At 50.3% G+C, this 17,991-nt stretch overlaps 8 protein-coding genes across 8 annotated transcripts; 4 read left to right on the top strand and 4 right to left on the bottom strand.

The window, feature by feature from the left end:
- Window positions 1-45: 45 nt before the first annotated feature.
- Window positions 46-1,237, top strand: TrAFT101_008754 (uncharacterized protein). Its single transcript, XM_024907919.2, has one exon. The coding sequence runs from the start codon at window positions 140-142 to the stop codon at window positions 1,055-1,057; it is 918 nt and encodes a 305-aa protein (XP_024761822.1). The 5' UTR covers window positions 46-139; the 3' UTR covers window positions 1,058-1,237.
- YAH1 (mitochondrial matrix iron-sulfur protein) lies at window positions 1,042-2,177 on the bottom strand. Its single transcript, XM_024899786.2, has 2 exons — window positions 1,741-2,177; window positions 1,042-1,675 (listed from the first exon to the last, which is right to left on the bottom strand). Exons 1-2 carry the CDS (start codon window positions 1,962-1,964, stop codon window positions 1,333-1,335), a joined length of 567 nt encoding a protein of 188 aa, XP_024761823.1. The 5' UTR covers window positions 1,965-2,177; the 3' UTR covers window positions 1,042-1,332.
- Window positions 2,178-2,318: 141 nt separating this feature from the next.
- TrAFT101_008752 (uncharacterized protein) lies at window positions 2,319-4,438 on the top strand. Its single transcript, XM_024910948.2, has 3 exons — window positions 2,319-2,799; window positions 2,868-3,352; window positions 3,407-4,438. The coding sequence occupies exons 1-3, from the start codon at window positions 2,383-2,385 to the stop codon at window positions 4,002-4,004; spliced, it is 1,500 nt and encodes a 499-aa protein (XP_024761824.1). The 5' UTR covers window positions 2,319-2,382; the 3' UTR covers window positions 4,005-4,438.
- Window positions 4,439-4,633: 195 nt separating this feature from the next.
- On the top strand, window positions 4,634-7,860 carry TrAFT101_008751 (uncharacterized protein). Its single transcript, XM_024903714.2, has 2 exons — window positions 4,634-5,044; window positions 5,109-7,860. Exons 1-2 carry the CDS (start codon window positions 4,850-4,852, stop codon window positions 7,401-7,403), a joined length of 2,490 nt encoding a protein of 829 aa, XP_024761825.2. The 5' UTR covers window positions 4,634-4,849; the 3' UTR covers window positions 7,404-7,860.
- On the bottom strand, window positions 7,731-10,254 carry TrAFT101_008750 (uncharacterized protein). Its single transcript, XM_066128420.1, has 5 exons — window positions 9,313-10,254; window positions 9,145-9,212; window positions 9,073-9,078; window positions 8,378-9,003; window positions 7,731-8,294 (listed from the first exon to the last, which is right to left on the bottom strand). Exons 1-5 carry the CDS (start codon window positions 9,402-9,404, stop codon window positions 7,878-7,880), a joined length of 1,209 nt encoding a protein of 402 aa, XP_065984538.1. The 5' UTR covers window positions 9,405-10,254; the 3' UTR covers window positions 7,731-7,877.
- A 313-nt stretch (window positions 10,255-10,567) lies between these two features.
- TrAFT101_008749 (uncharacterized protein) lies at window positions 10,568-14,810 on the bottom strand. Its single transcript, XM_024903715.2, has one exon. The coding sequence runs from the start codon at window positions 14,524-14,526 to the stop codon at window positions 12,352-12,354; it is 2,175 nt and encodes a 724-aa protein (XP_024761828.1). The 5' UTR covers window positions 14,527-14,810; the 3' UTR covers window positions 10,568-12,351.
- A 700-nt stretch (window positions 14,811-15,510) lies between these two features.
- On the top strand, window positions 15,511-17,593 carry TrAFT101_008748 (uncharacterized protein; the record flags this gene model as incomplete). Its single annotated transcript, XM_066128419.1, has 10 exons — window positions 15,511-15,545; window positions 15,615-15,770; window positions 15,840-15,857; window positions 15,934-16,000; window positions 16,071-16,131; window positions 16,196-16,283; window positions 16,342-16,453; window positions 16,508-17,108; window positions 17,169-17,240; window positions 17,324-17,593. The coding sequence occupies 10 exons, from the start codon at window positions 15,511-15,513 to the stop codon at window positions 17,407-17,409; spliced, it is 1,296 nt and encodes a 431-aa protein (XP_065984537.1). The 3' UTR covers window positions 17,410-17,593.
- Window positions 17,528-17,946, bottom strand: TrAFT101_008747 (uncharacterized protein). The gene is made up of 2 exons (XM_066128418.1): window positions 17,676-17,946; window positions 17,528-17,614 (listed from the first exon to the last, which is right to left on the bottom strand). The coding sequence occupies exon 1, from the start codon at window positions 17,902-17,904 to the stop codon at window positions 17,749-17,751; it is 156 nt and encodes a 51-aa protein (XP_065984536.1). The 5' UTR covers window positions 17,905-17,946; the 3' UTR covers window positions 17,528-17,614; window positions 17,676-17,748.
- Window positions 17,947-17,991: the final 45 nt, after the last annotated feature.

Here is a 17,991-nt window from a genome sequence, read left to right as displayed (position 1 = left end):
CCGCCTTCCCTAACGCGACGGAGCAGCTCCAGCGAAAAAGTCGTACCCGGCAAAACCATTCCTGGCCCAGAACTTTTTTAAATTTTAGGAAGATCCTGGAGACAGCATCACCAGATCACTGCCAAAACAACTCGACACAATGGCTGGACTACCAAATAAGAAAAGACGTCACGATAACAAATCACATCGCCCAACTAAAAAGCAGCGACAAGCACAGGCGTACAACAGCGACTCAGACAATGAAGATGACCAGGAGCAGCAGACCTTTGACGCCGTCAATCTGCTAGATTCCGACGACGACATTCACAATGCGCCAGCAGACGATGGCGCTGATGCTGATGAAAACGTATCATCAAGCTCAGATGAGGAAGCTCCCGTGGTGAAAAAAACCAATGCCAAGAACACAAAGTCAAAACAGCCAAAGCGCAATGCCGCGCAACAAGAGGAAGACGAAGACGAAGACGAAGAAAACGAGGGAAGCGAGTCGGAAAATGACGACGAGGACGATGACATGGAGGAGTTCGACATGGGCGTAACAAAGACAAAGTCAAAACGAAACGATCCCACTGCGTTCGCTACGTCTCTGTCCAAGATTCTATCGACCAAGCTTTCTGCATCAAAACGGTCAGATCCAGTCTTGTCGCGAAGCGTTGCCGCGCATGAGGCCTCCAAGGCTGCCGTGGATATTGCGCTAGAGGCCAAGGCACGGAGAAAGTTGAAGGAACAGAAGAGAGTTGCATTGGAGAAGGGGCGTATCAAGGATGTCCTGGTGGCAACAATCGATGAGTCTGGCGAGCCGGAGATGACGACTTCAGATATACTGGCGATTGAGAAGGCCTTGCGCAAGACCGCCCAGAGAGGTGTCATTCGCATGTTCAATGCCGTCAGAGCTGCCCAAGTACAGGCAGCTGATGCAGAGAAAAGTGTCAGAAAGGAGGGCATCATCGGTGGCAAGTCGAAAGAAGAGAAGATCAACGAGATGAGCAAGAAGGGCTTTTTGGACCTGATTGCTTCGGGAGGAGGAGGTTTAAAAAAGACTCCATTGGAAGAGGCGTAGGGTTAATATTCATGTTTTTTTTTTGTGTTCTTGCTTATGGTTTTCCCTCCACAATATGTATCTATATAGGGAGTGATTTTCGGCCTGTCTTGAGATTTTAGTACTATCACTAGGTATACAATATTTCATTTCAAAGATACCCCTCCTCGGGCAGTGCTTTGCGTCCAACCGAGGCTCGCCGGCCTCTCCCACCGCTTCTATGTGATCCAACATTATAAATACAAGGCTCCTACTTCGTCTATACGTCAATTTAACATTAAATGACTCCTATTTACTCATTGAAAGTCGCTGGCTTGCATATTCCTCGTCATGGAAGGCAGCCTGACGACCAAGCCGTCCAGCTCTTTTGTCATCTTGACTTGGCAGCCCAAACGGCTAGTCTCGGTCAAGCCAAAGGCGAGATCCAGCATATCGTTCTCGTCGTCTTCGGGCTCGGGCATTTTGTCATAGTAATCTTCTCCCTCTACAATGACATGGCAAGTCGAGCATGCGCATGAACCCCCGCAGGCACCCTCCATCTCCAAATCGTTGGCCTGAGCAATGTCGAGTAGGTTATCACCAGCCGAAACAGCAAATTTGTGTTCTTCGCCCTCTTTGTCGATGAATGTGACCCAGAGTCTGCACAATTGTTAGCAATTGTACTAACTTCAATCTGAATATGACCAAAGTTGAGTGTTACTCACTCTTCGCCAGCCTTTGGCGGGGTGACATGGCCGTGCCGCCGCTGAGGTGTTGTGGAGAACGCTCGTCGACTCAGAGGCAGCTGACGAGATTGCAGAGCTCTGAGTGTAGGAGCGCATTTAAGCGAAGCATTGGTGGAAGTAAAGCTTTTATACGGCGCATTCGCAGAGGGACGGAATCCCACTTGCGATAGCCTCGCCAGGCTTCGTGAGAGTGTTCTGGACATGTGGAGCGCTGGATCGGAACTCGGTAGCAGCCAGAAGGAAAAATTGCGACAGAGGGGAAGAAAGCCTGTATATCGTCGGCGCAAACTAGGATTGGGCAACGCTCAAGTATCGCCGGTATCCTGAGACGGTGCCAAAGCAAATTTATGACCGAAAGAACCACAAAAGAGTAGATCCGGATATGCTCGTTAATAAACCGACTCCGGTTCGCTAGAGACTCGCATCTCCGAAGCTGGAAATTCTTGGTAGCGCGAAATGGCCGCCGGCCGATAACAATGCTTATCGGCTGCAAAATTCATCTACCGGGGGAGGCACAAACAGCAGTAGCTCCCCCCCAGCTCTTCAATGACTCGACCTCAGGAGCCCAACTTGGGTATTGAAAAAGACAGAGATCTGGAATCTCTCTCTTTTTGATTAATCATGGCGTCCCTAAAAGCAGAACCAGTAAATCCTCTACGGCCGTATTACCGGCCTCCCACGATTGAGCAGCAGGCCGAGCCGGTATCGATACCCAGCTCGAATCCGTTTTCTGGTGGCAACAGCTACGATGTGGCTAGCGGCGCCAAATACGCCTCCAAAGCGAAGCACATGCTCAATGATCTCGACTACAAGGGCTTGGTTGGCGAGCCATCGCCATCAGTCGTCGAAAGTGCCAGAGAACTCGTTGATGAGCTGATATGGAAGTACATGTCCGTGTTGATTGGGCAGCCTTTCGAGGTTGCCAAGATGATCTTGCAGGCTCGGGATCAAGATGAAAAAGCTGCCTTTGCCGTGGTTGCAGAGCCCGAGGCAACGCCTGCACCTCACGTATCAAGTCGAGCTGGCTCGGCATTTGATGTAAGCGCTCTTTCCCAAAGCTTGCTCGCCAATGCCTTGCGTTGTTTGCTAAGAAGAAATTGTAATAGGAGGATTCCGACGGGGACGAGCCGGCATACTTCACGTCCAACGATCCAACCATACCGAATCCCTGGAATCAGAACCAGCCCCAGCCTGAGAAGCGACCCAGCAGTCGGCGCACAGAGTCGCCTCCTCTGCAGTCTCCAACAACACTGAAGAAAGAATCCGTTCTTCCTGAGCACTTTCTAAATCTTCGCCGGCCCGACGCTATCCTCGACGTCATCGGGCAGCTATGGCAGCGAGATGGCGCATGGGGGGTATGGAAAGGGGCGAATGCAACCTTTCTGTACACCGTCTTACAGTCTTTGCTTGAGAACTGGTCAAGAAGCTTCCTGAGCGCCGTCTTCAATGTGCCGGACCTGGGGGTTAAAGACAGCATTGAGCGGGTTGTTGACATTGCGTCCCCGTACCCTTGGGCTTCGTTACTTGTGGCTGCCGCCGCGGCTGTCACAACTAGCCTTGCTCTTGCGCCTTTGGATCTCATCCGCACGAGGTTTGTGACATGACTACTCAGGTTTAATGTACTCTGTGACTGACATGACGCCAGATTGATTTTAACCAACCCCTTCAAGGGACAGCGAAGGACGATTGCAAGCCTTCGAGCTCTTCCATCTTACTACTGCCCTCCCGCCATCGTCGCTCCTACCATCCTCCACTCACTCATCAACCCCATCTTCACCCTATCCACTCCCTTGGCTTTGAAGACCAAGTTTATGGTCACAAGCGAGCTTGCGCCCATGACATTCTCCGTTGCCAAGTTTGTTGCCTCTTCAGTTGGAATACTAATTAAGCTTCCACTGGAGACTGTTCTGCGCAGAGGTCAGCTCTCCGTGCTCTCTGAGCCTGAGTATTTGGAAGCTCTCAACGGCGACGAGCCGGCTCTAGAGACCATTGTGCCCATTGGAAAATACTACGGCGTTTTCGGTACAATGTACCACATCGTCACGGAAGAGGGCAATCGGGAGATCCCACCCAAACCCGTAGTAAGCAAGCGAGGCAAACTCAAGACCAAGAACCTCCAGCCGACATACAAGAAGGGTCAAGGTATGGAAGGTCTCTGGAGAGGATGGCGAATCGGCTGGTGGGGACTGGTTGGCCTTTGGGGAGCCAACATGGTTGGACACGGGGGCGATGGTGAATTCTAGACGAAATGAAAATGAAACACTATATAGGTCGAAACGGACTGTGTATACCATTGAGAATTGGAAGTCGGGAAGAAAAGGGAAAGGACGAAGGGAAAGATATCGATACACATCTTCCAAGGACGACAGAACAAAAGGAAACTCTCCGCTTCAAACGAATTTTATGCTGGGACGACGACATCATGACCATACCTTCATTCATACGCATGCACGAATAGCCTTGAAAACTATCCGTTCTTTTACTAGAAAGCAGAGCATTTGGTAGTATATGTTGTCTATTTTAGGATTTTGCTCTGTATTGCTGATATAGCGTAGAATGAGTGCAAATACAAATACAATTACACTTACAAGCAAATAGCAGAGCTGAGACTGCAGTAGTATAGGTGAAGATGAGAGAAAAGATCACTCCAGGCTCGTATAATTTAGTTGAATTGGGTGAATTGCTACGAGTATCGTAGATAGATACAAAAACAGTAAAATGTAGTAGAAACCCCATCGTTTTTGATACCAATTTTGCTATATAAATGGTAGATAAATACCATGATAAGTACTCAGGCTCTGAATCAAACGAACGATATCAGTCACGTGAGCAGGCGTTCACCTGATGATGCTGCCACTTCAACCCTTCAACATTGCATCTCCCTCCAGATAATGGAAACATAGCAGTATACCAAGCAAAGTTTTATTTTACAGCTCGTCTGTGAGGCTGTGTTTGGCGCCGTAAGAAGATTTGACCTAGCGGCATGCCTTGACGGGAACAATCGATTTTTGCCATCTTCAGGCGAGGCGCGCGCACCCCCGACACGCTCGACGCCAGCCTGCGGCTCTACACAGACAAATTCAGAGCCATGACAACGTCTGCAGAACAGTCAAACATGGCCAGCGAGCCGAGCTCTGGCCCATCACCACGGAAATTCAAGGCATCCGAGTTGCCGCTGCCATCTGCGACGCGAGCAGCAATTGAATCCCTGGCGCATAGCTTCAAAAAAGAAGGCGCCTACGATTCAATAAGGAAACAAGTTTGGGACAAGTTTGAAGCCAGCGTACGCAAAATTACAGGCATCAAAATTTTCTTTTCCCAACCATCACTAATGCTTTCTCTTTCAGGACTACGAGGCTCAAGTTACAAAGGCAATTCTAGAGGTTGCAGAACAAGAAGTTGAGCGCAATCCGCATCAACTCCTGACATTAGACCGGAGAAAGGCTGCAGCACTGATTGACGGCGCGTTGGAAAGATCAGGCGTGTATCACAAGGCTGAAGAAGTCATTGGGAAGCTGATCGACGTCGAGGCAATCGAGCAGAGCATTCGAGAAATTAGGCGAGCAGAGATTGGCGAGCAAGAGGCCAGTGAGGAGCAGAAACGTGGAGCAAAAACCGATGAAGATTATGCTGCCGACACAGCTGCCAAGCAGGCCGAGCGGGAAAGGGTGCGGGAAGAGCTGAGGCAGAAGGAAGCAGCCATTGAAGAGGAAAAGAGGCGTATCGCCAAGGAAGAACGCCGTCGGGAAGAAAAAGAGCGTGAAAAGGCTGAAATCAAACGCCAGGAAGAACGAGACGAGCGACGGAGGAAACGAGAGAAGGATCGTGAAGAGAGAGAGCGACTGCGCGACTTGGAGCGAGAACAAAGACACAAGGAGCGAGAGAAGCGAGAAAGGGATGATAGGGACGCTGATCGAGAGAGAGATCGGGACAGAGACCGGGACAGAGGTCGAGACAGGGACAGGGACAGGGACAGGGACAGGGACAGAGACAGAGGCCGCGACCGAGACCGAGACCGAGATCATGATCGTGAGCGCGACCGCGACCGCGACCGCGAAGGCGGAAATTCACGTAAAGAGAACGCGGTTCTGCCTGAGGAATTGAAGGAAAAGATGTCCAAAGAGGACCATGAGCGGCTGGAACAGGAAGCTTTGGCCGACCTTTTGCGTGAAAGCAGCAAGTCGACTCGCACAAAGCTCGAAATGGACATCGATTCCACCTTGGCCCCTCCTCCTAGGAAGACTGGCCCAGCCTCGGCCATCAACCCAATTCGAAGGGACTCTTCTAAAACTGCCGAGTCTAGAAAACCCATTGATAGAAGAGACTCGAGGTCGTCCATGGACGCGAAACCATCCGGATTGAGAGAGGAGCGTCGTTCTAGTAGAAGTCCGTCCCGAGCTCATGACGCGGATCATGATAGAGATAAAGAGAGAGATCGGAGCCGTCAAAGAGACACTGACGATCGACGTCGCCGTGATCATCGGTCTGACTCGCCAAGGCGAGACCGCAGTCGTTCCAGAATTAGAGATAGGCGGGATAGGAGCCGCTCAAAGCTGAGGAGGGACAGAAGCCGATCTCGCCACCGAAGGGATGACAGACGCGAACGTAGCCGCTCAAGGCCTAAACGTGACCGCTCTGCTAGAAGCAACTCACGACGGCGAGTCCCAAGTCGGTCACGGGCTCGATCTACTAGGCGAGAGAGAAGTCGTTCACGAGTCAAATCCGACCGCCGGGACCGTAGTAGGGATCGTAGCCGAGACCGTCGAGACCGCTCACGCTCGCATTTACGAACAGATCGACGAGAGAGAAGCCGTTCACGCGCTGCTCGACGACATCGCAGCCGGTCAAGAGATAGTCGTCGTGGTGTTGCAGATTCTTACTATCCTACTAGGTCGGACGCTCGGTCACCCCGTCGCCGCAGCCGTGATCGATCTGGCGATAGAGACAAAGATTGGGATCGAGAAAAGGATCACAAGGACCGGGACCGGGACCGAGACCGAGAAAGAGATCGTACGCGAGATCGACGGAGCCGATCGCGATCTCGCCCCGGTTCATCGACTGTGCCACACGCGGCCACCAAGGATGAGCTAGAAGAGTGGAAACTTGAAGAAGTCAAAAAGCGGGAGAAAGAAGCCAAGGCTTACCTGGCGGCTCAGAAGGACGCCAGAGAGAAAGGCTTGCCGATCCCCGGCGTTGATGACAAGAAGAACAGTGGTGAGAAAACACTTGCGACACGACACAAGGGTGATGGACAAGCAGTTGACAGATATGCCCCTGGAGGCCGGGACGAGAGACTTAGGAGCAGGTCGCGCAGCAACAGTCGGGACAGGGCCCGGTATCGCGAGCGAGACAATAGAGATCGAGATAGGGACCGGGACCGGGACCGGGACCGACGAGACCGCGATAGAGATCGTGACCGAGACAGAGACCGTGATCGAAGAGACCGTGACCGGGTCCGCAGCCGGGAGAGAGACCGAGATCGAGACCGAGACCGAGATAGAGACAGAGACAGAGACAGAGACCGAGACCGAGATCATGATCGTGAGCGCGACCGCGACAGGCGCAACAGACGAGATCGAAGCCAATCGCCTCGCCGAGAGAGACATCGCAGCCGAAGCCGCCGTCGGAGTCGGAGTCGATGAAAAAGTTCATTGTGGAAAAGTTTAAGAGATTAATTGCTAGCGTGTAGGAATCTCTTTACTTTCATGTGTTTTTTCCGGATTCAGGATTTGCGTTATATATATACGATTTATATCTAGCAGTATTTGTTACAGATTGAGGAAAAAGGGACGGATATTCATGATATTTGATTGGCTTCTGATCATCAAGCGAGAAGACGATACCCTGGATAATGGATATAAAAAAGGTCATGGACAAAATGGGGGTTTTCATTTAAGCTTAGCCTAGAGCAATTAGGGACTGATGAGGGAAAGCATGAATAAACACTTTGTTGATTATCGCGACTGGTTGATTGAGATAAATTCAGATTGTATTGAAAGGGGTATAATAATTTTCTTCATAAAGCTCGACAGCGCCTATTATGCTGTCTTATATCAAACATGGCATAACATATTACTAGAATCATTCGTCTTTCGTTTCATTTTTATAGATTGTAGTTAGTGGGTCCCATGGTTCGCCTGATGCCCGTAATCTGGACGGAAACGATGGCCCTCGTGCCACGAAGACCCTCCCAATAACCTTCTCCCCCGTTCACTCATAGTCAACTCAAGGACCACAATCATAGCCACCAATGAAGATAGGCCGACTACTATTATTCGTTTTGACCGCATTGCGTGGCCTGCTCCTCCACTGGTTGAAAAAAAATCGCTTGTCCAGCTAACTGCTGATGCGCCGAGACTTGCGAGCTGGTCGTATCCAAGGGAATAATAAGAAAGTCCTGCAAGAGCGATGGTATATCCCACAGCTTGGAGGAACGTAATCGGGGTTGACCAGATCAGTACAGAGACAACAACAAGCAGAATGCTTTTGAAGATGCCTGTAAGAGTCATGACTAGACCTGACGTTTTGCCGATCTATGAAAGGGTGTGTGTTAGCGTTTGAGGAGTGGCAGATACAGACGGAGGTTTGAAATGTAGATCAAATGGGATGAGCATACCAAGAATACGCTGGCAACGTTCAGGATAAAAGCAATTGAGGCATTGAGGAAGAGCATTCCATAGCCAGCGTGGGCGGCGTCCTCTAGTTTAAACCTCGGAATTTCGCCAACAAGCGCGATAAGAAAATTCATGACGGCGCAGACAGGCGCGTAGTAGTAGAGGCTGACGAGAGGGTCCATGTTGAGTCCCTCGCCACTAAGCATGACCTGGATCATAACGACTCGAACAGCTTCGAACGTGGTTCCTCCAATCTGGAAAAAGAATCCCGTCCAAGAAAATTGGATCTCTCCAAAACTCGAGACAGCAACACCAAAAACAATAACCAGGACGTTGAGAAATTTAGCCAAGTTCGGTTCGGCAACACCCCAGGACCAGGAGGCGAATAACACAGCAACTGGCGAGGCGGCCTTGAGCATCTGAATGAAGGAGACGGAGAGATATAGATACACGACATTGGAGCAGATGAGAGAGCCGGAGTAGAGCAGGCCAATGGGAAGAATGGTACGCAGGTAGAGGCGGCCCGTAACAGGAAATTTGCGGCGGGAGTCGAGAAGTGTGGTTGTGCGAGCGAGTATCTGAGTTGCGACGGTGGCGTAGACGAGATGCCAGCAGGTGAGGATGATGGCTGATCCAAAGAGTTATTAGCATACAATAGTCGTATTATACCTTTTTGCTTCTGTTTCCCCGAACTTACGGTATTCTATAATTGCTTGTTAGGGACTCCGACTCTCGTTTGCCAGATTTGCTAGAAAGATTGGATACTTACTGAACCCAGCAGTGTCTATCAGCCACTTATTGAAGATGATGGTAACATTCGAAAAGAACATCCAATTTCTATGTGGTTCAACTCGTCAGCCCTCTCATTCATTGGAACCCTTCCCCTCCATGTCTGCCCGCTTGCACACATGATTCAAGCCAGGGCATGTTTTCTTACATTACATGCGCCCAAATGGGGATATTTAGCTTGACAGAGGGTATCATCTCCATCATGGGAATCAAGCCGCCGTTGGAACTTGAGACCGTCATAGCTAGCCTTGCTAAAGGCGAAATTAAAAACACTGCAGCGTTTGCAGAGGCGATTGAGAACTGAGCACCGTTGTTGTGTTCGGCTCGATCAAGAAAAGTATTAATTCCGTAAAGAAAATGGTAAAATGGCTCGTCTCGACGTCGGCCGACTGCTTCTCCCGCAGCACTAGGATGCGCCGCCACTGAAAGTAATCGGCAGTGTGGTATAAATCCGAGCGATTAATTAAGTCGTAAGGATCCGCACGAAAGCTCATCGACCTATCCAATTGAAATCCCTATGTAGCGCTGGAGCAATTCGTTTCGAATTCCCAAAATATCGGCTGTGATGTTTTTTTCCCCTTCACTTTATTCCTCTTCTGTTTTCGTATTATGCTGCCGAGGCTGGCGGATCGACAGGATCACCGATGCCAAGACACGGCTTGGGCCCAAAAAAAAAGTAGAAGCGACGTCGAAATCAAGATGCAGGTCGGACTCGAAGACAAGGGGCAAAAAGCAAAATTCGCAAAGCTCAGCACACACAATGAGAAGCAAATAAAAGCAGAATAAAGAACAAATGCCGAAAGATGAACTGCTTCCCCTCAGCCGGCGTGACAAGAACAGAAAGAAAAAGGGAGAGGAATCCGGGCCCAGCGAATACGCAAAGGCGGCAGGGATGAGGAAAGCAGCGCGGCGGGTATTGGAGGAGAGGGAAAGGAAGAAGAAAAGAGAATTTGGGCTTTAAAGGCAAAAGGATGAACTCGCGGCCGGGCGCAGGGCCTGACCAATCCTGATCGGTCTAGATGGTCAGAGTTAAAGCCACGGGCAAGCACTGCAGCTCTCGCGCCTTCCTGCCTTTGGCTGCATCTGGTTGGCATGGGAAGGAGCTTTCCAAAGGTCCGGCCGAGTCTCATCAAGGCGCCCCTAAAACGTAAAACGCCCGCGGAATGCGTTTGGCAGGCGGGAGCGTGTCGCTGCGGCTTTGTTTCTGCGGCGAGGTACACGCTACGAGCCGTGTACTTGATACGAGGTACTATCACGCCTAAATCGCTTAGCACGGGTACGGAGGTTTGCCGCGCTCTACTAGTACTGTACCTGCCGCTGCTACACACCTCATGCTTCGGTAGCTGTACCATAGCTGGAGAGGCAGCGGAGGCTCTTCTGGCTATACACTCGCCGAGCAAATCCGACGCTGGAAGAATATAGCAGTCTCTCGTTACATTCTGCCGGCGCATTCATCCGCCTCTGCTGATGATGCTGGATAAATCACCGTTGCCATTGATAAACGAAGCCATGGCGCCGGTTTTCGAAACAATGCAACGTACGAAGTGTTTCGTAGATACCTATTGACCTAGTACCTCTACCACGCCTAGACTTGCTCTAGCGGGCCTGTTCCTCTCAGCATATCCACACAGACAGAGCTCAGCAGCCTGCAACGAATCTCTGCTCCTCCCCCCACCTCGTATCTAGTTATTAAGGCTCGAGACCCAACTGCCAACATGCTTCATCTTGAAAAGCCATGATTCACCGTTTCTTCGTGACGTTGGTCTCCATTGCTGATGGCATCGTCGCGTTCGCCACGTAATGTTCGGGTAGCTGATCCGTCGAACAAAATAAACAAGGCAGAAAATAATCACCGGCCGATCTCTCCGCCCACGTCCATCCCACATCCCACTTTGTTTTATCTAGCCGCTTTTAGACCTTAAAACAGATGCCCACTGCAGTAATCACCGCCTGAGAACATGGCCTTTCTTCCACAACGCATTCTTTTCACGTTGTCTCAGCGCTTCCCCCACTGCTAGCATGCTCGTTCGTACCTGATCCTGCAACATAAGAAACCAAAAAAAGGGGGGGTCTGTCCACCCCCTTGCAACAATTGCTTGCAACCTATAACAGAGCCCTTCCGGCCCCTAGTCATGCACCAGCGAGTGGGCGCTACTAACTGGTGGGATGGTGCACTTTGCCCACGCCTGAATTCCCTATTCTGTTCGCGCTCTTGTGCTTTGCTCGACCGCCAAGCTTTCTGCCAGCCGCGGGCTTACAGGTAGCATGACCTCGCTAGCGAGCTGCTGAAGCCGCTAAATCTAAGCGGGTAGGCGCGCCATGGTTCTGCGCAGGACGCCGATTGGGCCGAGATTCTGGGCGCCCCTGTCTAGCGTAGTGCTTGTTTTCTCTTTTTTGTCCCTCACCTCTGGCCCTGGACTTTTCCAGCTTTGGTTATTATATTCTTGCAGCAGCCAGCGCAGCCCTGCATGCAGATAGACCCAGACCAAGCCTTCTACACCACAGGTGCAGCATCGGGCCTAGCAACGCTGCACAACTTGCGGCAACAAATCTCATCCACGATATGCCGTCCACGCTTCGTGCAGTTGGATCGCTGTAGAATTTTCCACCGTCGGCACAGCGATCGTCCTGGGACATTGTCGGCGCAACTCTTCGCATTACTATATTAGTCCCCGTGGCTGTGCAGTCCCCTCCCGGCAAACCCGACCTCTCGGCGGCGCATCAGTTACAGCTGACGGAGAACATGGCGTGTCGCGGGCATGGGTTACACGGGCATCTGCAAGCTAGATTGCTCTTCTCTTCTGGACCGAGAATATTTTCAATGTCTCATCGCTCATGGTGTACAGAGAAAGACTGTGCTATAGAAGCGCCGAGTTATTCTATTTACTTTACTCAGGCATAACCAGTACAAAAAGGCCCGCATGATTGATATTCCAAATCGTGGCAGCGTACCGTCCATTGTCCCATCAGCACGCGCTCGCCCAATCAACCATTGAGTCTAGAATCCAAAACTCGCGGACTCTGTTGTTCGAAAACCGACACCAACGCCGTCGCTATGCAATATAATGATATGATGTAGGTAAAGAATGGGGGCAGAATAGAAAGAGAAAAAAAAAGAGGGGAATAGACGCTTGGTTCAAATCATCCCAGCTATGAACGGCCAAATGCCGAGTGAACCGCGACGACCTCAGACTTGTATTGATGAAATTCTCTTGGTCAAAATGTCCTCAGAGGCTGCTTTCAACTCAGCTTCTATAGCGTCTGTCCTTAGCAGCCCTATTTCGTCTTTAGTCATATCTGAAGCTACAGTCGTTGCCGGAGTCAGAGTGGTTGCATCGTCTACTTCACTTTCATCCTGCTTCGTCATGACGACTTCTGCTTTGATATTGGTCAATTCCATGACCTGGTTTTTTAGCTCGGATTGTAGAATCATAGACGGGTCGACGCATTCGTAAAAGAGCATAAATACCCCTGGCGATAGGCTCATAACCGTCTCTTCGTTGACTTGTGACACATTCTGATCACTCAGCCTCCACCAAGACGAATCTCTGTCGCTATGGCTGCTGCCCTTGGCTTCTTCCTCTGAGTTTGGGTCCGTTGGATCGTCATCAACGATGCTATCCGTCGTCTCTTTAGGTGGAACTGCGTGTTTCTCGTCCACTTCGTTAAAGTCATCTGGCTTGGAAGGCGGGTATTTGCGATAACAGATGTAATGCCCATTCTCATGCCGCCCATGGTGCGTCACAGCCGCTCTCAGCTCGTATATAGGGCCCGTCAACCTTGACTCTCCCAAATCTCCCGCGACCATGGAGGACATGGGATGTAGCTGCCACTCTTCCTCGCTGTCTTGGTCATCCCCAGCACCCTTCTCGCTTGTAGATTTCGCTTTGCCAGCACTTCCCAAGCACCATGGACCCAGATCCAATGTCATGGGGAAGTTTACAGGTGCCGAGTTTTTAATCATGTTAAAAGTGGATGGGTCAAAGACAGATCGATTCACATGGATAGCCAGGCTTTGAGGTGGTCGCGCGATCACCATCTGCTTCGTCTTTGTCACATTGACTCTGCTTTGAGCAGTAATTTTGCAGCGATCTTTGATCGTCTCTTCGTCAAATTCATCTTCATCCAAAGCTGTCTGGACAGCCTCCAACCTACGCAGAGGTTCAGCCAGTTGTTCTTTCTTTGAGCCACCCGACTCCAGCCTCTCTACCAGCTTAGTAAGAAGCCTTTGCGCCTTTAGCAGGGTACATTTTGGGCACTCTACCCCCTCGATCTCCTCAACCTTGCTGTACGAGTCCAGTCGATCATAGAGATCATGATGATTCTTGTCAAGCCCAAGGCTGAGAGTCAGGCAGTTGAATGGAATCATAGACAGCCCATCCGAATGGCCGCATTGGACGCAGGCAACCCGCTGCGCCAAAAGTCCTTCCAAGGGATTTCGCACAGCCCTTTTAGAGTCCCCTCTGGAGCTTGACGATTGGCTCTGATAGCCGCTATCGTCACTATGCTCGCTTGGAGAACATTCATCTCTGCTGTTGTAATCGCCGCCCTCCAATCCCATGAGTGGTGTAGTAGAAGCCAGATTCTTGGCGGCCAACGCCGCTCCTTTTTCGATATCGTCCAAAACTTTTGAATAGTACTCTTGTGCGTCTTGCTGAGTCCATGTGTTCATCGATTTCAGCAAGGAGGGTGTCCACAATGTCTTCCCATTATTCGACACGTCGTTTAGATCTGCAATAAGTGACCGCAGCGTGTGCGCAACGTTCTTCTCCATGCCGTCGCCAACCTCTTCAGCGCCCTTGAGACACGCCGAGAGGTAGTCTGGCATCGAGTGCAGCGAAGCCAGTCCCTGGAGAACGCTATTTTGATAGCAAGAGTTATCCCTGTTTCCCAATCCTGCCGGCCGATCTGAGTCGATTTTCAGCCCCAAGACACTGCCCGTCATAGAGAGGGCTCTTGTTCTGGCGCGAAGCACCGAGTTCATAACGCCGTCCTGGCGATCCAACCCCATCACCCTCCGCAAGGCTTCACTTTTCGCGGCATGGTTGCTTTGTTTCGAAGCATCGCGCATCGGTGAGGTTGTAGTGGGATCCATCCAGCTGTCGATTGCGAAAAGTAGCGGCGCAGGGAGTATAGATACGAGCGCGTCCCATAGGAAATTGCCGATCAGCGAGAAAGCCCCCTCGAGCGATCCGTCGGGGCTAATATATTTGAACAGAAAGGTCACCAGAAGGGCGACGACAGTAAGAAGAACGGCAACGTCGTTGGTGCGATTAACGGCGTGTTCTCGCGCGTAAAACTGTCGACGGGCTGCGACCTGGTCGTCATAAAAGGTATCGTACCCGTCCTGTCGCGAATTCATACTGCCAAACTTTGTCTTCTCCCGGGACCCACGCGCCTGTATTCCCGCAAAATTTAAGCTGTCGTGCTGCGGCTCTTGGATGACGATGCTTCCATGGCCAGCTAGGCGCTGCGCAAAGTGTTGTGATGGTGACGGTAGATTCTTCGAGTACTCGATGCAGGCGGATCGGAAACGTCTCGCTGAAAGAGCGTGAAGCCGCGCAGCAGTGGTAAGGTATCGCAAACTGGAGGAAAAGTTTATCACAGGAAGGGTGACGTGATATGGATTATTGTATTTCGTACAAGTATTTTTGATGAAGCTACGAAATATTGCATGCCTGTACTAAGTGTGGACTCACCAGCTAAGAATAGACCCCGGGAGCCGGATTATCTTCAGTGGCTAGCTGCTAATACGTAGCCTATACCAAATCAGCGCTTGTTTCACGTGGCTAAATACAGGGCATGCATGCAATGTAAAGATGCAGGAACCCTCTTAAACAAAGAGCATGCCTATAATGGCTAGGTATACCTATATAAATATACCTAGATAAATACACGTAGATAAATAGACTGGACGATTACATGAAATGTTCATAATTACCAGGAGGTGGTTCACGAGTAGCTTAAAAATACGGGAGTTGATTGACCTAACTTTCAACCCTCTACCGACGTCTGTTTCTATGAAATAGATCAAACACTGGCAGCGAATCAAAGATTGTTCCAAGTTCAACCGGTAACGACACTGTCATTTGGATGCGTAAAGATATTAATTCATATCAAAGACGAAACTAGGTACCTTACCTTGGGCAGGATATGCAGATGTAATTCTACCCCAGACTCTTAGAGTTAGCAGATGTATTACCTAATAGCAGCTCGCCCCGGTAGCTCTGCTAGCCCGTGCTATCGTCTGATTGCTCCATATGCCCATCCAAAAGGCAACTTCTTCCGCCAGTTCAGTGGAATCGAGGTCTAGTTCTTGTCATATCCTTGTGTTCCTACTCGAGCCATGCATTTCTTATTGAAAAGCCGTATTACTGTTGGGTACGTAACAAGAATTCCTTATCTTCATGTATGAACTCTGGGTTGCTCAATCTCTTGCTCTACTTGCAGCCCCGGCCGGCGTCTCAGTGGTCGGAGTGGTCTCATTTCTCGGCATGCCTCGGCTGCTCTCCAAAGTCGACGATTCTACGCAACAACTCTCGAAACAGGCTCAAAGGGGCTGGTTTTCAAGAGCAGCGAGTCTGGATCTCCTTTTAAGGCAGAATTGTAAGTAGCTACCGCTTTCTCTCTACTTGGTAGCGATGTGTGAAGTAGATCGCTAATTTACACTGCAAGATCTAAATTATGGCTCCGGTGTGTGCGCTCACATGCTGCATATGACAGCATCAAGCATGAAATGTAACACTGACTGGCGAATCTCTTTGTGCAGCGACAACTGCCGCTGCGCGCAATGCGTAAATCAAGATACCCTGCAGCGCAACTTTGATACATTCTCGGTAGCCATTGGCCCTTCAACGCTTTTTTAGGATGTTGACGAATAGGAGCTAATTTGGCCATGCTTTGCAGATACCGGAAGACATTTCGCCCAAAGAGATCTCGCCGAAAAATGATGGCGTCGACGTTTTATGTACTTGAGACCCAAACCACCACACTCTTGTTCTATGAGAGGTGGACTTGCTGATTACTATTAGGGTCGGATTCCCACAAGAGTCACTACCCTTGGTCTTGGCTGAGTCTTACTCTTCGCGACATCGGCAATGAGAAACTCGTAAATCAAGGGTGGGTAGGATAATGTACCTATTAGCTTTGATCGTGGGTAAACTGACATTGTATGCAGCAAAAGAAAGCTATGGGGCGCCACGATAGCTTCAGCTCCTCCAGAAGTCCGTTTTGACGATGTTATGAGCGGTACTAGTCCGAAGGGAATGGCCGACTTAACCAGCAAGATTGCACGTACCGACTACATTTGCATACCTAGTTGATCGAAAGCTGACCATTAACAGCGTCAATATGGGCTATGCTTTGTTACCGACTCGCCAAAAACTCCGGAGGCGACAGAGAAGCTCCTGGAAACTATCGGACCTATACGAAACACGCACTATGGCGGCTTCTACGACTTCGTCCCAGATCTGGCCCTCGCTGATACGGCCTACACCAACTTGGCTCTCCCAGCGCATACAGATACAACATATTTTACGGAACCTGCTGGTCTACAGGCATTCCATCTCCTGTCTCATACACCACCTACGAATAAACCCGCCGATGATGTACTAGGCGGGCAATCGCTGCTCGTGGATGGATTTCATGCTGCCGAGACTCTTAAAAAGGAATCGCCAGAAGATTTTGAAACATTGCGCAAAATCAAGCTCCCATGGCACGCTAGCGGCAACCAGGGCGTTGCAATTGCGCCAGACATGGCATATCCCGTGATTGAAACCAACGGCGGCAACTTGCACAGGATCAGGTGGAACAATGACGACCGAGGCGTTGTCCCCCCCGATGTCGATGTCGATGCGTGGTATCGAGCGGCACGAAAATGGGATGAGATCCTAAGGAGTAAAGAAAGCGAATACTGGTTCCAGCTTGAGCCCGGGCGAGTACTTAGTAAGTGCGCCGAAATTAACAGAATTGAATTCCGCATGGATGCTAAACTCTTCCCAACAGTCTTTGACAACTGGCGAGTGCTTCATGGGAGAAGCGCCTTTGAGGGGCTGCGGCGCATCTGCGGTGCTTATAGTAAGTCGAGCAATTTACCGCTTCATGTTCAGCTGTCTTCCAACGGCTGTAGGGTTAGGAAAAGCTAACATGCTGGAAACTAGTCAGCCGTGATGACTTTATCTCTCGCTGGAAAATGACTAACTTCCCGCGAGAAGATGTCATTGCGTCGAATATGCAGATACGATGAGGATTCGATAGAAAGGGGCAGATGTATCCGTGTAGATAGGCTCTCCAGTCGTGTATGAAGATAGATAGAATCAAAAGTATATCGACCATATTCCATTAAATCAATGAAGATATAACCGTAAAAGCGAGGTGCCTCTGCGGAATGGATTGCACGCCATGTTGATTCCGATCGTAATTCCGGTTCAAATGCCGTCCATGAGAGAGCGCTTATACAATGGGATTCCATCTCAGCAAAATAGCCTCACTCAGCTGAAGCGCTTATCTTACCGCCCCCTTCATATCACAAGCAAAAGTAAACAATAACCTGAATACACACGACCTTACAGAATTCCCCCCACCACTATGACGTGGGGATCTTCAGGCGCAACCTCCCGACTAAGCCATAGTCCGGCTTCGCAAACAGAGATGGATCCGCTACGGGGCTTTGACTGCTGGCGGAGTATCCCAAGACGTCGTTGTTCGGCGGGGACCATTGATAACCGACGGCAATTGCCATTGCAAAGTTTGGAGATATCGGAATTCAGGCACCAGACGAGAGGCGAGGCTTGTGGCAGCTAGAGATAGACTGCTTCTGGATAATGTC

Source organism: Trichoderma asperellum, chromosome 5 (genome assembly GCF_020647865.1).
Source record: "Trichoderma asperellum chromosome 5, complete sequence".
Taxonomy (NCBI): domain Eukaryota; kingdom Fungi; phylum Ascomycota; class Sordariomycetes; order Hypocreales; family Hypocreaceae; genus Trichoderma; species Trichoderma asperellum.
Note: the sequence above shows the minus strand (reverse complement) of the source record. Positions and strands in the feature narration are given on the sequence as shown.